Source organism: Oreochromis aureus, linkage group 3, assembly GCF_013358895.1.
Source record: "Oreochromis aureus strain Israel breed Guangdong linkage group 3, ZZ_aureus, whole genome shotgun sequence".
In the NCBI taxonomy this organism is placed as follows: domain Eukaryota; kingdom Metazoa; phylum Chordata; class Actinopteri; order Cichliformes; family Cichlidae; genus Oreochromis; species Oreochromis aureus.
The window spans coordinates 33825770-33847023 of NC_052944.1; the positions used below are offsets into that span (position 1 = coordinate 33825770).

General features: G+C 39.4%; 2 protein-coding genes across 13 annotated transcripts in view; both read left to right on the forward strand.

Annotated features, from left to right (window-relative positions):
* The window catches only part of LOC120439225, a 31104-nt gene extending 17987 nt beyond the window's left edge, over positions 1 to 13117 (forward strand). Inside the window, exons 2-5 of the mRNA XM_039610006.1 lie at positions 127 to 249; positions 8855 to 8925; positions 9028 to 9673; positions 11128 to 13117. Of these exons, the coding sequence (XP_039465940.1) occupies positions 127 to 249; positions 8855 to 8925; positions 9028 to 9673; positions 11128 to 12458 (2171 nt within the window). The 3' untranslated portion in view covers positions 12459 to 13117. The remainder of the gene's footprint in view (positions 1 to 126; positions 250 to 8854; positions 8926 to 9027; positions 9674 to 11127) is intronic.
* LOC116333683 (polymeric immunoglobulin receptor-like) overlaps positions 1 to 21254 on the forward strand; it is a 180766-nt gene that overhangs the window by 103487 nt on the left and 56025 nt on the right. For 3 of the 12 annotated variants that reach the window (XR_005612479.1, XM_039610025.1, XM_039610027.1), the window contains exons 1-9: positions 13161 to 14703; positions 15156 to 15494; positions 15581 to 15662; positions 15846 to 16072; positions 17375 to 17429; positions 17515 to 17597; positions 17819 to 17862; positions 17977 to 18043; positions 21110 to 21153. Coding sequence is in view for 10 of the 12 variants with exons in the window: in XM_039610025.1 (XP_039465959.1) it covers positions 14655 to 14703; positions 15156 to 15494; positions 15581 to 15662; positions 15846 to 16072; positions 17375 to 17429; positions 17515 to 17597; positions 17819 to 17862; positions 17977 to 18043; positions 21110 to 21153 (990 nt within the window). In the remaining 2 variants the exon portion in view is untranslated. Of the gene's footprint in view, positions 1 to 13156; positions 14704 to 15155; positions 15495 to 15580; positions 15663 to 15845; positions 16073 to 17374; positions 17430 to 17514; positions 17598 to 17818; positions 17863 to 17976; positions 18044 to 21109; positions 21154 to 21254 lie in introns of those variants that run through there. The other 9 variants (XR_005612478.1, XM_039610024.1, XM_039610020.1 and 6 more) reach the window with 8 other exon arrangements.

Consider the following 21254-nt stretch of genomic DNA (forward strand, 5'->3'; position numbering starts at 1 on the left):
TATCATGAAAAAACAAACAAAAAAAAACTCCGCTGTAGCCCCACTGCAGTTGTGCATTGGCAAGTGAAAGAGGTACATACTGATACTTAATCCCTTGTTTGTTTTTCATTGTATCTTCGTATCCAGATCAACCCACAAAACAAAGGAGATTTTCTGTACATCTCCCCAGAGAGGGCCTTCGTCGACTTCCTGTTCGCTCACACCGTCCTCCATCTCGTTGTGATGAATTTCATTGGCTGAGGCAAACATGTAAGTGCGTCTAAGTGTTCCATGGTGAGAAACTGTAGAAAGTGTACAAAATATCCAAACTAAATCTGCCGTATGTGTCTGTGGATATTGAGTTGTTTTTGTCAGTGAAAAGTAAACAGCTATATTGTCCTTTAGGTGCTCTGTCACATTAGACATTATTGCCAGTTCGTCACTTCATTCTCTGTGGAAGAGCACAGCAGATAGTACATGTGATAAGATGCTTCTCTGAGGAGGACTACATGATGACACATATTTCTTTTGCTTTACTAGAAAATGGTGATATTGAATTTTTAGACTTGCTGCTGGCTGGGAAGGTCACACTGTTATTTCTTTTTTTGCTTTCATAACTTCGCTGTCTCACACAAATGCCGCATCTTTTGTTTGTGTTTTTCTACAAATCATGACGAGAACAAGTTATTAAACTCCCCACTGATTTGGACTATCCCATCATCACCGAATAAGTCGGATCTGGTCACATACGATGCAGTGCAATTTTTTTCCGTTTCTTTCTACTTTTATGGAAACATGTAAACATTTGTCCAGCATTCTCATTTTTGCACTGACACAAAGAAATAAAAACAACTGAAATGGTGGCCTTGTTAAACAGTGGTTGACTCTATCCACCTGTGTGTGTGTGTGTGTGTGTGTGTGTGTGTGTGTGTTATATAACTTTTTTTTTAATGTAATCAGATTTAACAAGTAGCTAGGCCTGTGAATGATAGAAAGCAAAAAGTGCTGTGTTGATACAGTTCTCTAAACAAGTCTTGAGTCATGCCTCATTGCTTTATGTTGTGCTTGTTTTGTTACACTTTCTTACATTTCTTTTTCTTTTTTTTACAAGTGGCCTTGAGCAGTAGCGCTCCTGGCTTTGTGAAGCCCTTTCAAAGTTTTTCTTTGTCGGTTTTCCTTTTTTAAGCCACTTAACACTGACCTATGAATCATTCAAGCATAAAAAGGCACCTAGCTCAAGGGATGAGGCAGCGTTGTCTGCATGTAATACACAACAGAGAAAGTGTATCTTTAGGCATTTTGTTACCAGCAGCCTGTTGCAGAACACATTTGTTCCAGTTTCTTCAGCAGAATCTACAAAAAAATGCAGAAGAAAAGTTTGACAGGCATAAAATTGTATTTTTGCTCCAACGAGGTGATTATCAAAGCGGCATTAACCAACAGCTTGGTATATCTCAGCATGGTGCACTGTGTGTCTTTAAAATATTTATTGAAATTGGACAGGTGGAAGACAAAAGAAGAAGAGGCAGGCAGAAAAAGCTACAGCAAATGAACTGTATCTGAAAATCATATCTTTAAGAAATAGGAAAAACTTTAGGAAAGACCTGACATAGGATATCAGAGATGTCTCTTTAGGAAATTTACAGATTACTGAAGCCTCATCACAAATGCTCTAAAGGGAAAAGCTGAGGTGTACTAATTACACAAGAACTGGGCTGTAAACAGGTCCTGTGGTCAGTATGTACTTATGGGAGTGTCTACAGCCATCTGTAAAACACAATGGAGGCTATGCCATGGTTTGATGGTGGAATTCCAGCCAGCGTGTTGGGGATCTTGTCAAACTTGATGGTACTGTGAATGCTGAAAAGTACCATTAGATTTTGATTCACCATCTAATACCATCTGGAATGTGTCTGATTGGGAACACTTCATTTTTCATTCATCCCAAACATGCTGTCAGTGCAGTATAGCATATCTGGATGGAAAAACACGCAATGGAACACCGTGAGGCATGGATCAGCCTCCCAAGAGCCCAGACCTAAATGTTATTGAAGCGGTGTTAGAGCATTTTGACAGACAACAGAACAAAAGGCAGTCAACATCCAAAGAAAAGCTTTGAATGGCCTTGAAGAAGCCTGGAGAACTGCTAGATGAAAGCTTGCCCGAAAGAGTTCAGGCTGTGTTGCAGAATAAAGCTGGTCATACTAAATATTGACTTTGAAGCTTGGTAGGATTATACAAGGCCCTTATTTGCATTATATGCTGTATTTCTGTATGTTTTTACACATGCTTTCTATTTCTCATTTTCCTGGCAAAATATAAAGAAAGTAGTGGTGACCAATGTTCCCTCTAATTTTTCATGTGTCTGAGCGAGCACACAAACTCCCTGAGCGTCCCTTGGACCACTGTGAGCGACATCAGACGTGTGCACTGTGGTCGCGCCGGCATCTAATCCATCCAAGTTACATGGTTTATTAAAATAATCAAATTACAGCATTTACATTTATGTTAGACTACTTTTAATTAACTGCTTTAGCCCACTTACAATGAAAATGTAAAAAAAATCCTGTTCATGACCTGTGTAGGATGTTAACACTATTGGAAGTAAAAATAACTTGAACTCCAATTTTGAAAACACAACTTTCTTTCTTATTAAAAAAAAACTCTGACTTGTATTATGAGTCTGTGGTCTGGGAGAGAGTCCTGTAACTCTGTCTGCAAAATACAGTATATAATGACCAATGTTGGGCAATTAATTATACAGTTACTTCTTCAAAAAAGTAACTCAGTTTGGCAAACAACAAAGATTTTTGCAGCTATTTTTTTTTTTTTTAAATGCAGCCAAGGCGTTTTTAAATAAACATTTCAAACTAGAACAAGCAGCTGTTCTGCATTCAATAAGATGCCACACAAATTATTTGTGCCACTCCAAAAAATCATTTCTGTCCACTATGAGATAAAGGAGAACAGCAGCCTGATACCTGCAGGCCTGACAGCAGCAGATGTATCACTCCTGTAACACCTGTAACATTCAGCAGCCGCCTCATTGTTCTGACACACCAACAAAACTATTGACTACACTACACACTAACTACACACTAACTACACAAGATTTGCGCTAAACGTCGCAAATCTGTCACATATCAAAGCACTGCTGTCACTCCTAAAACTTCCCCCCGTTTCTTAACAACTAGATGCCACGTTGCCATATCATTTTTTGATTGGTCGACATGGTACTTTTTTGGGCGAATAGGAAAGGGAGAGGGGGGTGGAGTTTGTTTTTGCTCACAGGCGGAGAGTGCTTTCGAGCCTTTTTTCTTATAAAACGCCGTTTTTACCGTTTATTCCCGCAGTAAATATAAGTACAGTATTCAGGAAGAAAACTAAACATTGCATATTTTTTTTATCACAACTCTGGTTTTACGTGGCCTATCAACACAATTTAAAAACTGGTATAAAGTCCACACTTTTTCCGTCAATTGTTCCGTCTGTCCTGCTCACATCTCCAATGGTTGTACACGTTGTCATTAACGTGGCTTCACTCCACATCAGCCACGCCGCTTTGCTAGCTAAAACACCGGTGTCGGCACATAAGGACGCTGTCATAGCCTGTCAACGACGTTGATTAGCTGCGTATATACGAATGTAAATCGCATTATTGGCTGGACTATAGGATAAGGTGGCATCGTTCTAATACAATATGGGAGCAGCCAGTCACTCACTGACTAACACTGCAAAACAGAATTGTTAAAGTATTAATTTTAATTTCAATTCAGGTTAATTTTCTTTGTGCGCAACACAGATTTTCTGTGCGCAGAGACCGTGCCAGCAGTGCGCAATTGCGCACGTGCGCACCTTAGAGGGAACATTGGTGGTGACTCCACACTTTTGCACAGCACTGTATTTCTGTGCATCCCCCGCACCCCCCAACTTCTGCAGCTTCTTATACACAGTAGGATTGTTCAAATCTGGCTTTTCAAATTAACATTTAGTGCTGGTTATTGCAAAGAGAAATCCTTTCTTCTTTTCAAGGGTAGCAGGGAAGAAAACTCTAACATCCAAATGGTTGTGGCAAAGGACTCCAGGCTCAGTGGTGGAACATACATCTTTAGAAATTGTGCATTTCCATTTTATGCCTCAGTCCAAAATGTCTCTTTTTCTCCCCCCCCCCTTTTTTTCTTTCTAACTTCGGGGTCTAAGCTTAAGCATATTCAGTTCTACATAAAGAAATGAATACTGTATTAATGGACCAAGTCTCAGTTTTAATTGGAGTGGATTTACGGCAGTATTGAAAAGTGTTCCATAAAAATGCAGCAATTTTTACTGCAGAATTTAGGGGTGTGAGAATAATTGCACAGATCCACATCCAAAGTCATATTTAATCATTCTAATTGAAAACCATGTGGTGAATGACTGCTTTAAGTCTTAGACATCAGCAGACACTTTGTTTTCCCTGGAGATGCTCCCACAGACTTTTACTGCAGACACCTGGAGTTCTCTCTACCTTTTCTCTGCATTCACTTTTCAAGGTACAATGCATCCAAGTGTCCAATTACCTTTAAACAGCGACACTAGAAGGACCATAACTCCCACACATTTCTTTCAATGTTGAAGTGAATCTATTAGGATTAAAGCCTAGACTTCTCTTATTTTTAAAATGAATACTTAGAGTCAGAGCCTGGATAATGAAATGTGTAACTGTTAAACTCTGGAATGTATTTTACTCCACTGTATATTTATTACAGTATTTTTTTACACTACATTTAATTCTAAGTGTCACAACCTGGACTCTGTAGGCTCAGTGTCAAAGTAGGCCTTACACGAGTGCAAGGAGCAAGGTTTCCCAGCAGAAGATTGCACTGAAACCAGATAAGCAGTTAATCGTCTTGTTGTCATTGTGGCTTACATGATATTTATTTATACATGTAAGCCGCATTTATACATAGCCCTATGATATTTATACATAGCCCTATGATATTTGTAGCATTTGTAAATGTTGGGGTGTTTAAAGGTCATGCCTAAATGGAGTGACTTGAGATGTCACGCCATATATGGTGTCAGGAAGTGTCTAACACACACAGTCACACACATGCATATACAGGTCGTGTCCAAATTCATTCAATTCAATTTTATTTATATAGCACCAAATCACAACAAAAGTCGCCTCAAGGCGCTTCATAGGTACAGAGAAAAACCCAACAATCATATGACCCCCTATGAGCAAGCACTTTGGCGACAGTGGGAAGGAAAAACTCCCTTTTAACAGGAAGAAACCTCCGGCAGAACCAGGCTCAGGGAGGGGCGGCCATCTGGCATGACCAGTTGGAGAGAGAGAAGGAAAACAGGATAAAGACATGCTGTGGAAGAGAGACAGAGGTTAATAACAGATATGATTCGATGCAGAGAGGTCTATTAACACATACTGAGTGAGAAAGGTGACTGGAAGGGAAAAACTCAATGCATCATGGGAATCCCCGGCAGCCTACGTCTATTGCAGCATAACTAAGGGAGGATTCAGGGTCACCTGGTCCAGCCCTAACTATATGCTTTAGCAAAAAGGAAAGTTTTAAGCCTAATCTTGAAAGTAGAGATAGTGTCTGTCTCCCGAATCCAAACTGGAAGCTGGTTCCACAGAAGAGGGGCCTGAAAACTGAAGGCTCTGCCTCCCATTCTACTTTTAAATACTCTAGGAACAACAAGTAGGCCTGCAGAGCGAGAGCGAAGTGCTCTAATGGGGTGATATGGTACTACAAGGTCATTAAGACAAGATGGGGCCTGATTATTTAAGACCTTGTATGTGAGGAGCAGGATTTTGAATTCAATTCTGGATTTAACAGGAAGCCAATGAAGGGAAGCCAAAACAGGAGAAATATGCTCTCTCTTTCTAATCCCTGTCAGTACCCTTGCTGCAGCATTTTGGATTAACTGAAGGATTTTCAGCGAGTTTTTAGGACTTCCTGATAATAATGAATTACAGTAGTCCAGCCTGGAAGTAATAAATGCATGAACTAGTTTTTCAGCGTCACTCTGAGACAGGATATTTCTAACTTTAGAGATGTTGCGCAAATGGAAGAAAGCAGTCTTACATATTTGTTTAAGATGTGCATTGAGGGACATGTCCTGGTCAAAAATGACTCCAAGGTTCCTCACAGCATTACTGGAGGCCAAGGTAATGCCATCCAGAGTAAGAATCTGCTTAGATACCATATTTCTAAGCTTCTCAGGGCCGAGTACAATAACCTCAGTTTTATCTGAATTAAGAAGCAGAAAGTTAGCGGCCATCCAGGTCTTTATGTCTTTAAGACATTCCTGCAGTTTAACTAATCGGTGTGTGTTACCTGGCTTCATGGATAGATAGAGCTGCGTGTCATCTGCATAGCAGTGAAAATTTATGCTATGTCTTCTAATGATGCTGCCTAGGGGAAGCATGTATAATGTAAACAGAATTGGTCCTGAGGATGCATTTGTAGATCAATTATGTCACAGCGACGCGTCGAAGGCTGTCCAAATTCGTAGACTCCTCTGAATGCAGCTGACAAATGCGTCCTCCTTTTCCCCGAATTTGAAGGATGGGTCGGGTGTGTCCTTCGTGGCCCACCATATCCCAGAATTCATAGCGCGGCCCAACCAATTCCAATTTTCAACAATGGCGGCCGCTACTAAGTTTTTAATGTTACTCTTATTAATCTTTCTGGGTCACAAAATAAACTTTTAAGATATTTTAAGGCGATAATGTAGCTGTGTAAACTTCAAATATCTGCTCGGTTTATCAAGATATCGCATATTTGCAAAAGTGCTTTGACGTTTTCGGAGACGTCTGTTACCCACCAGCTCGATAGGTAGCCGAGAGCTCGAGGGTTACTGAAGCCGCCGAGAACAGCAAACTCCCGGCACATCATTTTCAGATCACCGCGGACTTTCACTACTCAGGTTAAACGTAATATATAAGTCACTTAGACAACCTAAATGTTATTGTTTGGCGTTTTCAGTGTTTTATTTGTTTGTGAGTAAATCGGTTTGGCTGAGATTAAAGTTATTAGATTAGATTAGATAAATTAAAACTTTATTAATCCCCCGGGTGGTTTTCACACAGCTGAATAAACGGCAAACAGAAAACTGATTAAACAGAAATGTGAGATGGTCGAGAATTTACACCAGTGTGCTGCTATAATTTAGATAGCAAGGAGCAGAAGGCCGAGTTTATTAAACTCCACCAAGACAGCGGTGACGCAAATCTGAAGACTAGACCGTCCAATTTCACAGCCGTTTACTTCCGGCCTTCCCGACCTTCTGAGGACCCGGCCCACGTAGACCGCGAATGCATGACTATACACACAGACAAGCTCACGCATGCACGCTTAAGACTGCCACGTGATTTGTTGAACTGTGTATAGCTGCTGTGGCACTTTTACCACCAGAAGATGCTGTTAGTAAACTCTATTTTCTTTTTCTGTCAGCTTGTTGTTGTTTGTGGCATTACAAACACGCGATGCCAACAGGAAGTTGCAGAGTGCCCTCTGGTGTACACACTATGTAACATCAGCAATCATAACATGGTCCAAGAGTGTTTCTCCTATCAGTACTTTTTATCAGATTTTCATATCTTGTCAGTTATAAATTCCAATACCAGTGGCTTTTCAAATAGCTACTAGAAGTCAGTAATTTAAGCCCATTGGTAAATTGGTTTGCCTTTACAACTTTATCATGTTGGACATTAACAAGTATGAGAATTTATTTGGTTCATAAATGTGATGGAGGTGTGGTGTTTTGAGGATGACAAAAAATGGAAATTATCAGTCTGCATTGACCAATCAGCTATTCAGTTAATTATTTCAGCTATACTGCATAGTATCTGTGCTTCCTATTTCCACCTAAATGTAAAAACAGGTAACGAGCTGAAAAGTTTGAAAAAATTGGGCTATCTGACTTTTGGTGTTTAACAACTAAAATGGTGGCCTTGTTAAACAGTGGTTGTCCCGAATTCGACAATGTGGCACAAGAACAAACCAATGAAGGCCCAGTAGAGTGCAATCAGATGAAGAGTTTTTTAAGAACACATGCGCAGGAAGATGTACACTGCAACACCTCAGATGTAGATCTCTGCCCAAAGATACACTTCAGATTGCTTTTATAGCATCGGGGTTTAACGCCCCCTCTTGCGTTTCCAAGAACATAATTTGTATCTTAAGAACATTATTTGCATTTTTTACAGACAATGATCAATTTTTAGAGCTAAGTGCAGACACAGAAGTTCCTCTTTCTAGCATCTTTTCCAAATATGGCGATGATCTCAGGCCCTGAAAGTCCCCATGGACGTGTCCTCCGCTCTGACACATCTTCTGTCACCTGTTACTAAGCAAACTCAAATGCAACAAGAAGCTGAATACATTCAGGCCTTTGGCTCAGGCCTGTTTCTAGATTATATGTATTATATGTGTTTTGTAGGCGTGTATTGCTGTTTTAACCTTCTGTAACTCCAAGTCACTTACACAATAGATCATCCGGACATCACGGCGAACGAGACTTACGACCCTTAATTAATTGACTGAGCTTCAACTCTTTAACGAGCACAAAAATGCACTGTGTATATGCAATGATTATGGCGGCACCTGTAATAATAAAAAGGTTAATGTGAGGCCAGCAGGTTTTAATAAGAATAATTCATTCATTCACATCTGGGATGTCCTTTTGGTGGTGGTGGTGGTGGTGGTGGTGGTGGGGGGGCTTAGCAGTGTATGTGTAGTCATTAAAATATCCTTAAGTGTGAACAGTTTGTTTTTTTCAGCATTTGACATTACTGCAATGCTTTGACAAAGAACTACTTCACTTAAATAGAACTGCAAAGCTAAATTAAGTTTATCAAAATGTGTTTCAGTTTGTTTGGGGGTCTGGCACAAATCCTGCCTTCCAAAATTGGCAAATCAGAATTGTCACCAGTCAACACAGGTGTGTATCCCATTCATATTTGGCTTGACTTTTTTTCAGTTTATTTTTTACCTGTCTCTAAAGTATTGATCAATTAAAATAACTTTTATTCTTACATTCCAGAAAGAAGAAATTTCTGAATATTCAGGGGAGGATGGATTGCCACATTCAGTTCTGGATCAAATATCAAGCGATGATGATGGCAACCACAGCATATCAGAAGAAGAATATGTGCCAGATTCAGAGTCAGATGATGAAGATTCAGATGAAGACATCCCATTATTGCCAAGCACATCAAAAGGTCTGCTATGCCAAGATGACATCTCCAAAGCGCATGAACAATCAGATTCAACGAATTTAATCCACAACTTGACAAAGGACAAGCCAGAAGATAAAAGTGAGCTTTGCGAATCTGAATCAGAAAAAATGACTTTAAGTAAAAGATATTACTGCTATTTTTGTGGCAAACCACAAGCTAAAATTTCCCGCCACCTGAAAACGCACAAAACAGCTCCTGATGTTGTGCATGCATTTTCCCTGCCTAGAGACTCAAACGAGCGTAAAAGCCTGTTAGAGAAATTGAGAAATAAGGGAAATTTTAAGCATAATGCTGCAGTTTTGCATGGTGGAGTGGGACCACTGAAAGTGAAGAGAAGACCCAAGATTAAAGCAGTAGAGGGAAAGTTTGCTCATTGCTTTTATTGTCAAGGGATGTATGTTCGCAAGGATCTTTGGAGACATGTCCGCAGATGTCCTAACAAACCAAAAGATGACCAGTGTTGGGCAAGTTACTTTGAAAAAGTAATTCAATTATAGTTACTAGTTACTTCTTCAAAAAAGTAACTGAGTTAGTAACTGAGTTACAATATTCTAAAAGTAATTAATTACTTGAAAAGTAACTATTGCGTTACTTAAAAAAAAACAAAGAACGTTTAACCCTGTGGGGTCCAGGGTATAATTGGCCATTTTTTTACTACTCTTGATTTTCCCTCCACATTTTACCTTAAAAACTATTTGCTTTGCCTTGTTTGGTATCATCTTTTTAGCACAACCTCGCGTGCCTGAATTTACAGTTATGTTCTCATTTTGTCATACTGTATAACCAGAATTGATCTAAAATCAGACAAAAACCATAAAATCAGAGTAGAAAAAGTTATATTTTTACTGTAACAACCATAAACATGTTTAATGAATCATATTTCATAACTTCAAATGCAAATATTAATTGTCAATTTTAAAATCTTATGCACAAGTTTTGCAAACAACAAATTTATTTGCATCCATTTACCTTGATTTTTTAAAATAACCATTTCAAACTATTTACAGAACAATCAGCTGTTCTTCAATAAGATGCCACACAAATTATTTGTGCCACTCCAAAATATTATAGTGGACACAAAATATTTTGTGTCCACTACAAAGGAGAACGTCACAGCCTGATACCTGCAGGTCTGACAGCAGCAGGTGTATCACTCCTGTTTCTACCTGGAGACAGCAGTCGCCTCATTGTTCTGACACACAACACAAAACTATCCACAACACTACACACTAACTACACAAGACAACACATTAACTACACACTCCAAACATGCTAAACGTCACAAATCTCACATCTCAAAACTCTCTCTCTCTCTTTCCGCTCTCTCTCTCTCACCGTCACTCCTAAAACTTGCCCTGTTTTTTGTTTTTATTTTTTGCTCATAAGCAGAGAGTGCTTGCTAGCACTAACGTGGCGAAACTATTGAGGAAAAAACGCCGCGTATATCTTGTTTATCACGACTCTGGTTTTACGTGGCCTATCAACACAATTTAAAAACTGGCACCTTGTTGCTTTGTCTTTAAGTGGTCACGTGATTGACTTACCACGACTACTTTGTTCTTCCTCAGTCAAACGGCAGCACTCGATTGTTTTGCCCCCTGAGCTCCAGGTGTTGTGCTAGACAGCGATCGTGATTGCCGTCCGCGGGAGCGCGCAGCTGCTTAAAGCTGTAGCGTCCAGATTACTTACAGCTACTTCCCTGCAACCGATATAAGATGCGGTAAGCTGAACACAGTTTCAACCGTCTGTTTGTTGAAAAATAGTAACGGACCGCATTTCCTTGTTAGTAACTGTAACGCCGTTGTAACGATAGGAATAGTAATTAGTTAGATTACTCGTTACTGAAAAAAGTAACGCCGTTAGTAACGCCGTTACTTGTAACGCCGTTATTCCCATCACTGAAGATGACACAGATAAAGAACCTGGAAGAACCAAAGTACTCGGCCTGGCTTTAACTCTGGAGTCTCAGTGTTATCCGCAGGTGTCAAGTGGAGTGTGGAAGGTTCTTGCTGTTATGAAACAAGATGAGATTGCCTCAGCTGTGCGAAATGACTTTACTGTTATTCAGTTTGCCCGGTCCCTCTATAATAAACATGGACAAGACCCTACAAAGTATGATTATATACAACAGAAGCTTCGTGAAGCGGGACGTTTGTTGTTGTGTCTGTGTACAGAATTCTCAGTGCATAACATGGAAGAAGCTATTAAGCCTGCTAACTTCCAGAGAGTTGTGCAAGCAGTAAAGAAAGTTTCAGGTTTTGATGAAGAGACACTGTCATACAAAACTCCAAGCCTTGCGCTGAAACTGGGACATACACTGCATAAAATGTCTGACATTATCCATAGTCGTGCCCTCATGACAGAGGATGAAGCCCTAATCAAGTCCACTGATGCGTTCAAGAAGTTGTATGTCTCCAAATGGTCCGAGATGGTGTCTCACCGTGCCTTGAACACATTGAGTGAGGCAAAGTTTAACAAGCCATCAACATTGCCCTTTACAGAAGATGTTCGGATTCTCCATCACTACCTTCAAAAATCTGCAGAAAGTGCCTTTTGCAGCTTGGAGAACGAAGCCACAGCTCAGAATTATGCCCAACTTGCACAAGTTACACTCTCACAAATCATTGTGTTCAATCGAAGACGTTCTGGAGAGGTTTCAAAGATGTGCCTCAAAAGTTTTCTTGAAAGAGACAAAACGGCACTCCACACAGATGTTGCCATGGGGCTCTCAGAAATGGAACAGAGACTCTGTAACTATTTCTGTAGAATAGAAATAATGGGAAAAAGGGACAGAAATGTTCCAGTTCTGCTAACACCAAGCATGCTGGATGCTCTGTCACTACTGGTTAGTAGGAGGCCTGACTGTGGTATTTGTGCCACTAATATCTACCTCTTTGCAAGACCCCGATCAATGAGTCATTACAGAGGAATGGACTCCTTGCGTGTTCATGCACACCAGTATGGAGCAAAGCAGCCTGAGTATCTAAGCTCGACACAGCTCAGAAAACATGTTGCCACACTCTCACAAGTCCTTAATTTGAAAAACAATGAACTTGATCAGGTTGCAGATTTCTTGGGTCATGATATCCGCATTCACCGCGAATTCTACAGATTACCAGTTCCCACAACACAGCTGGCCAAGATTTCCAAACTGCTTTTAACACTGGAAAAAGGACATCTTTCCCAGATCCAGGGGAAATCACTGGATGAGATCGAAATTGAAGGTTTGTATTGAAAGGAGCAAATATTAGGGCAGTAGTTGAATATTATGCTTTATCAACAGAATTAAAACCTAAAAGCACAGACCATTCTATTAAATGTCCATGATTTAAGGTTCTTGAAGTCTATTGTTTCATCACTTTGCAACATTTGGTGTCCCAGTAATCCTGTGTCCTGTCAGATGTGTATTCATGGTAATGATGAACTATTTAAAAATGACATCATTGTCCCTTTAAAGACCCAATATTGGTTTTTTTGGACCTCATCGTTGTCAAGTGGACAATGTCTCCAGAAAACACAATAGAGTCTGTTTGGTGTGTATCAGTGTATCTAGACTTCTATAGGGAGTGTATGAGGTCTGAAGTGACCCAAATTTTTTTCAGATTTTTTCGAACACTTTAACCTCGCTCCCTTGGCTCTAAGTCCTCTGGAAACGGTAGTCCACTTAAACCACCACCGGGCGGATTGACGTAGTATAGTCCCTCCATAGCACATAGACCCGTGTGTGTGTGTGTGGGGGGGGCGGCGGTCAAGATGAGACCCTGTGACGACTCCCCAAAGCTGGTGCCAGGAGTCTAGCGGTACATCTAAACAAAAGGCTCTTACACTCAAACAGATATACGTGTGTTTGCCATACCATATATCAGCAAGAGAACAGAACAGTCAGAAGAGGAGTGAACGCACCCCCCTCTTCATGCTACACAGAGTTGTTACAGACCTCCTAGGATGAGACATTCTTTCAATCTACAAATGATTATATACTTCTAAGCATATATGAGTAAATATTTCTAAGCATAAATAACAATAAACAATACAAATCTAACAACATACACCTGCATACACACTACCATTCCTCTGTCTACGAACAGATGTATTCACTGAGGGAGCGCCCCTCAGATCTGTAGGAGGCTGTGCATATCTCCCTTCTGGAAGGTTTTGTTGAATAAATCATACATTTACACTGAGTTTGCGTCTTCTTTATCCAGCCTGAGGGCAAAAGAATTGGGTCTCAGCATCCGCTGACCTCGTAACAGTTTAGTACAATTCAGAATCAGAATGTCTTTTTTGTCACTGTCACAGGTACAATGAAATTAAAAATGGTCCCTGATCAGTGCATCATCCCTAACAATGTCAAAATATAAGTAAAACAATAACATCCAATAAAATCGATACATAAAAATAAAAGTGATAATAGGAATAGTATTAGCAAACATTCACATACATTCCCACATACATGCTTCAGTCAGTGCATAGATTCATACAAGAGTGGCGTGATGGACATCTTTTTTTTGCAGTATTCAGACGTGCTCTGTGTAAGGCGATCTGAAAAAACTGGGAATTTTAGGGGGTTTTTTGCCGGCAAGGTCAAACTGGCTAAAACTTTCCTTTCTGAGATCATCACAAATGTTTCCAGGAAATAGATGACCATAAAAGGTCTTTTAGCAGAAGCAACAACTGCAGAAGTAACAACTGTACCGTCTGCTGGTACAGTTCAAACAGGGAGTCCCCAGGATGTGAGGTATCTTTTATAATGTTTTGAGCTTTTCTAAGACAGCAGGTATTGTTTAGATCTTCCAGTGTGGGGAGAGGGCAGCCAGTGACCTTTTGGGCGGTGTTAATGACCCCTGGGAGTGCTTTCCTCTGAGCCACTGTGCAGCTAGTGTACCAGATGCATATGGAATAAGTTAGTACACTAACCTATTCTTTAGATTTGAGTTTTCAGTCATTATGCAAATGTACTGTTTATAAGATTGGGGAAACCTGCAGTCAGCTGAGACTGAAGAAGTCACTTGGATGAGTGACAAAACATTTTTCCAACAAAACGCTATGTCCAGATGAACAGAATCAACTTTTGGAGATACCAGAGTTACATCTTTATAAAACCATTGCTGCTTATCATTAGACCTATCATAAAGAGACATTATAAACATTAAAAACAAACAAAGTCAAAGATTTCATGACAATCAGAGAAAAGCTATTAAAATAATCAGCAGAACATCAACACAACATTCATCAAATTCTAATTCAAATCTAAAAAAGTGTTCATTACAGTGTCATTACAATCTGGCATTTATGTAGTTAACATCTGAAGCATCTGAATCTGCCCACTGGTCACATGACAAAGGGAAATTTTATATATGATGGAATCTGGAGTCTGTGTTTGCACAACACAGAACACTTTCTTGTTAAGTGTCAAACTTGAAGAGGAAACATGCAGCGACTCTTTATACTCACGCTCAGCCTGATAGCATGGATCCCAGGTATTCACTGTGACTGTGTGCATTTGATTAGAGAAGTCAGACAAAAAAGATTTTCAAGCTGTTTTCAGCTTCACATAATTGGAAAAAACAAAGATAATTTAATGTCTGTGCCGCCTCCTCCTCACTTCTCTGCTGTGCTTTTGGCAAATACTCTTGTTAAAATGTATGATACTCCTTAGGCTTGCTTCTCTGTACAATTTTATGACTTTTCTGTATTAATCGTTTGTTTAAGACGGACTAAAAGGTTGTTAAAAGCTTGCATCCCCCCCGAGTTGCTTGAAGACGTTTCACCTCTCATCCGAGAAGCTTCTTAATATGGTACAAGGGCGACACCTTTTATTTATAGATAACAGGTGTCCGCTGTGAGCAACTGCTCTGTTAAAGTTGTGTCATGACTAAAAGTTTCATTTCAAATTGGTGTTTAACATTTAATCATTTCCACTTCTTGTCAGCTGTTCTCTGCTGGGTGAGCACTAAGAAGGACTTTACTGGCCCGGAGGGTGGATCCCTCACTGTCCAATGTCGATATGCTTCTCACTATGCTAACCATGTCAAATACTGGTGTCATGGGTGGACGAGAACTTTCTGCGATATCTTGGCTCGAACTGACGAGACCTCCTCGGCCAATCAAGACAAAGTGAGCATTTCTGACGACCGGGGCAAGTACATGTTCACAGTGACCATGAACGACCTGAAAGAGACGGACTCTGGGTGGTACTCGTGTGGTGTAATAATAGGTGACGAATGGCAGGCCGATGACATTGCTAACACTGAAGTGAAAGTGTTTCATGGTGAGTAATGGAAAAATTTTGAAATGATAAACATTTATTGACCCACAGTTTTAAAGAAGTTTGTTGCATTTTCACGATCTCTGCAGGTGTGAGAGTTGTGAACAGAATTGTGAGTGGGGAAGAAGGAAGTAGTCTCACGGTTCAATGCCTTTACACTCTGAGACTCAGGTATTTGGTTTTCCTTTGGAGGGTTTTATCCACATTTTATCCTTTAAAACCCTTAGAACTGTCCTCAAAGAAGCACTGATCACACTTCAGTAAATGTGGGAATTTGTCCAGAAACTTTCATTGGTATCAAACGCTGGTGGACAGTGAGCATTCACTGACTCTCCTGTGACTGCCTGTCAACAGACGAAGTGAGAAGAAGTGGTGTCGGAGAGGAGACCTGAGCTCCTGTCTGTTGACGGGTTCTAAAGGGAGTTACGAAGACGCTTCAGTGGCCATCAGCGATGACATAACTGGGGCTTTCAATGTAACCTTAAAGAAGCTGCAGATGAGCGATGCTGGCGGGTATTTATGTTCTGCAGGGCAGCAGCAAGCAGATGTACAGGTTCAGGTCAGACCACACGGCTCTACTAGTAAGTTGATAAAGAGCCTTTCATTTTTTTGGACATAAAAAACATAACAAATGATACTTTTGAGCTTTGCTGTCTAACTGACTCGAAACTGTGATAATTAAACTTCATTATGGATTTTCTGTGTGCTGATATCATGAAGGATGATTTTTTTTTCATCACAGGGAGTTTAGAGTTATTCAACATCCTTATGTTGAATAACTCTAGACTTCCCTCTCTAGAAATGCACCCCGTATATTTTTATTGCTATTTAGCCAACATTTAAAAGATTTATGACACAAAAATCACATGTAACACAGTTGGCTGTAAAAGAAATGCAACTGATAGGAGCAACACAGCTGACGGCATGCATTAAGAGGAAAAGAGAATCCTGTATTCAGATAAAAACATTTTTATTTTCTCTCTCTGTTTCTATAAATATTAAGTGCTTCTCTCAAAATCAGCATGTGGTGCATTAATTAGACTAAGTCTAAATCATGATAGAATGTGTTATCCAAGGAAAACAGGGTGACAGGTAACAAATGGGCAATTCTTTAGTTTTAGGCCCTCGCTAACATGTCACCTCTAAATGCAGCCTAGTGTTAATTTGAATAGCAAAACTTGACATTTAGCTAAATGGCCATGAAAGAATAAATGATGGAAACGGTTGATTTTTTAAAAATTAATTAAAAACAACTATGATATTTATCATTGCTTGAAATGAATGTTTGGCCGATAAAGCTCGTTGGCATGAAATTTACCCCTAACTGTAGAACGAACCAAAAATTGCTAAAATGCTAAACAGACATAGTCTGAGATTGTGTCATTATTGTGTATCATTGGTTGCAAATGATTTTAACATACATAATGCCATTTTGTGTTATAGACAACATTATTTTAAGTGAAAGAAAACATACTAAGACCCTTCCCATGTTTCACAGTCCTTACAGGCATATTTACCATCTCTGTAGTCTTAGGTTAGAGTAATAGCAACATTTCCAAGATAAATAAATGATTACAGCTTATCATTTGCATAACCTATTAGCATTTTAAATCATGCATTGTAGGTATTTGTGTGATTGCTTGGCATTTTCTCCATGTCACCTTGCAGCTGCTGAAATGGGAAGAAGCAGCTTTAAAGATCAATATGTGTTTGTGACAGATGGCAGAGGCTCTCAAGTCTCTACTTGTTCAGGGTATCGATTATTAAAAGTCACCTATGAACAATATTGATGTTAGGATGCTGGAAACACTCTTTACCTATAACAGCATATTTACAGAGTTGTTACAGTATTTTTTTTAGCGCTACAATATCTTTACCTTCAGAAACAGAGCCCGTGACAACCCCACCTACTCCGAGTCAGCCCTGGAACCGTTACCGGTAAAAGTCAGCACTTTTTTATCTTCACTTTAATGGATGTCGAAGGTGGATTGTCTGCTCAGTCTGCTTTGTGCCTGCTTCCTAGTTACCTGTTGGAGTCTATAGTGGGGTGTGTGTCTCTCCTGCTTCTAGTGGGCTTGGCTGTATTGGCAAGAAAGATACAGTGCAGTAAGGAAACTTCATATTCCTTTGAATTGTAAATTGTTATTGTGTGTGTGTGTGTGTGTGTGTGTGTGTGTGTGTGTGTGTGTGTGTGTGTGTGTGTGTGTGTGTATGCGCGTGCATCAGCCACAAATTCTATATATAAATAAAGATTTATATGATATAACAAAATGCAATAAATATATCTGACTACTAATTTGCGTTTATATTTTGGGCATTCTTTCTAGAGAAGGCTTCTTCACGCGTTAAGGAGACGGAAGAGATATTCCCTGTAAGCCCCCATTATCATGGCCATCTCTGATCTATTACACTCCTTAAGAAACACAATTATCAGGGATATTTTTGTAATGATTAGATCACTCATTCTCCTTTCTGTCAACTACAGGATAATCGAAGGGGCATGAGAGACCTGCAACGAAGCAAGGAACACATGATTAAAATCGACAACAAGGGTACAATTAACCTACTTACTTACTAAGATCATTTTGTGAATTGTTAATTGTTACTCGTTGTAACTGAATGTAATTTTTCTATTAATTTCCCACTCAGAACATATGGTCTTTGTTCCAGTATCTTTTTTACCAAACCAAACCATGTCTGAACAAAGCTATATGTTCTGCTTCCTGCAATATAAATTTGGTACATTATAGACTTGGCTTATATAGACTCAGTATTTTAGACTCAATAAAATTAATCAAAATACACGTGTATAATTATATGTGACTTTTTATTTATTTAGACTTTATGTATTTTTGCAACCTGTGACCTTTTTTGCTCATTATAGGGGTCTTATGGCAAAGTAGCATTTAGATGGTAATCTATGCGTAAAACGTTCCTTTTTAGTTACACTTCAATAGACCTATAGAGTGTTTGGGGCTTCCCATGATGCACTGATGGTTTCTTCTTCACTAACCTTTTTTCACTCTCTCTGTGCTTACATGCCACTTTGCATTTAATCATCATTATTAATCTCTGGCCCTCCTTCACTGTGTATTTAATTTGTCCTGTCTTGCTCAACAAACCGGTCAGTGCAGATGTCTTCCCCTCCCTGAGCCTGATTCTGACAGAGGTTTCTACCTGTTAAAGGGAAAAGGGAGTTTTTCCTTCCCACTGTTGCAAAGTTCTTGTTCAGGGTTAGCTTTTTGTAGTTATATATAACACCTCAAGGCGAGTGTTGTGATTTGGAGCTAGATAACTAAAAATAAATTGAATTGAATCTGCCAATCAAAGTTGCAGCTGAAGAGAATGAACACTCACTTGGGGTTTAAGTGTTTGTGTTTCACAGATGGTGTATATGGACACTATAGTTTAAGTTGGGCTCTGCTTTAGTTTCTACTACTGCTGAGAGAAATGTCTATTTTGCTTATTAATGCAACTGAGTAGGGGGTTTTGGTACTGTATTTGCTAATAATAATCTTGTCTGTATTAAAAGGCTGACCAATCAGAAGCGTAGGAGGAACTATCACCAACACTGTGCACATTCTGACATCAAAGAAGGAAATAGAGACCCACACCTTTGATGTCTGGGCTAAACAGAGAGCTAAACAGGGCTGTAGGAGGCCTTTAACCCATCAGCAGGACTGGTATCCTTTATGCAAGGAGGAACAGGGTGATCCTCAAAATGACCTAGAAAATGGCCTCTAGCAGACGAAATAATCAGAAACAGACTTCATAAGGGTGTACTGAGGACTCAAAGTCCTCTAGTGAGCCCTGTGCTCAATGTTCAGCACCATGGAGCCTCACAAGCACTTGCACTAGAGTATTGGAATTGGCAAATCCATAACGTTCACTCTGTACTTTTCACAGATATAAGCAGATCCATCCTGAGCACATGTGACCAGTGTTGGGCAAGTTACTTCAAAAAGTAATTAGTTATAGTTACTAGTTATTTCTTCAAAAAAGTAACCGAGTTACAATATTCTAAAAGTAATTAATTACTTGAAAAGTAACTATTGCGTTACTTTAAAAAAAACGTTTAACCCCCTGGGGTCCAGGGTATAATTGGCCATTTTTAACTACTTTTGATTCTCCCTCCACATTTTACCTTTAAAAACGATTTACTTTGCCTTTTTTGGTATCGTCCTTTTCAGCACAACCTCACGCGTCTGAATTTACAGTCATGTTTTTATTTTGTCATACTGTATTAACACAATTGATCTAAAATCAGACAAAAAACATAAAATCAGAGTAGACAAAGTTATATTTTTTACTGTATCAACCATAAATATGTTTAATGAATCATATTTCATAACTTTAAATGCAAACATAAATTGTCAGTTTTAAAATCATATGCACAAGTTTTGCAAACAACAAAGTTATTTGCATCCATTTACCTTTTACCCTTTTTTAAAATAACCATTTCAAACTATTTACAGAACAATCAGCTGTTCTTCAATAAGATGCCACACAAATTATTTGTGCCACTCCAAAAAAATAATTTCTGTCCACTATAAAGGAGAACATCACAGCCTGATACCTGCAGGTCTGACAGCAGCAGGTGTATCACTGCTGTTTCTACCTGGAGACAGCAGTCGCCTCATTGTTCTGACACACAACACAAAACTATCCACAACACTACACACTAACTACACAAGACAGCACATTAACTACACACTCCAAACACGCTAAACATCACAAATCTCACATCTCAAAACTCGCTCTCTCTCTCTTTCCGCTCTCTCTCTCTCTCTCTCCCTCCGTCACTCCTAAAACTTGCCCTGTTCTTTGTTTTTATTTTCTGCTCATAAGCAGAGAGTGCTTGCTATCACTGTCCTTAGACAGTAAACGTGACAAAACTACTGAGGAAACAAGGCCGCGTATATATTGTTTATCATGACTCTGGTTTTACGTGGCCTATCGACACAATTTAAAAACTGGTATATATCACCTTGTTGCTTCATCTTTAAGTGGTCATGTGATTGGCTTACCACGACTACTTTATTCTTCCTCAGTCAAACGGCAGCACTCATGTGATTGTTTTGCCCCCTGAGCTCCAGGTGTTGTGCTAGACAGTGATCGTGATTACCGTCTGCGGGAGCGCGCAGCTACTTAAAGCTGTAGCGTCCAGATTACTTACATAGACAGCTACATCCGTGCAACTGATATAAGATGCGGTAAGCTGAACACAGCTTCAACCGTCTGTTTGTTGAAAAATAGTAACGGACCGTATTTTCTTGTTAGTACCTTTAACGGCGTTGTAACGATAGGAATAGTAATTAGTTAGGTTACTCGCTACTGAAAAAAGTAACGCTGTTAGTAACGCCGTTACTTGTAACGCCGTTATTCCCATCACTGCTTGTGTCTTGCTTTGCTGTGTAGTAGAATTGTCTTGAATGTTCCAGCAAATAGGTTTGTAGCATAAACCTATCAGTGTGTGTGTGTGTGTGTGTGTGTGTGTGTGTGTGTGTGTGTGCATCAGACACAAATTCTATATATAAATAAAGATTTATGCCATATAAAAAATGCATTAAATATATCTGACTACTAACTTGAATTTATATTTTGGGCATTCTTTCTAGAGAAGGCTTCTTCACGCTTTAAGGAGATGGAAGAGATATTCCCTGTAAGCCCCCATTATCATGGCCATCTCTGATCTATTACTCTCCTTAAGAAACACAATTATCAGGGATATTTTTAATGATTAGATCACTCATTCTCCTTTCT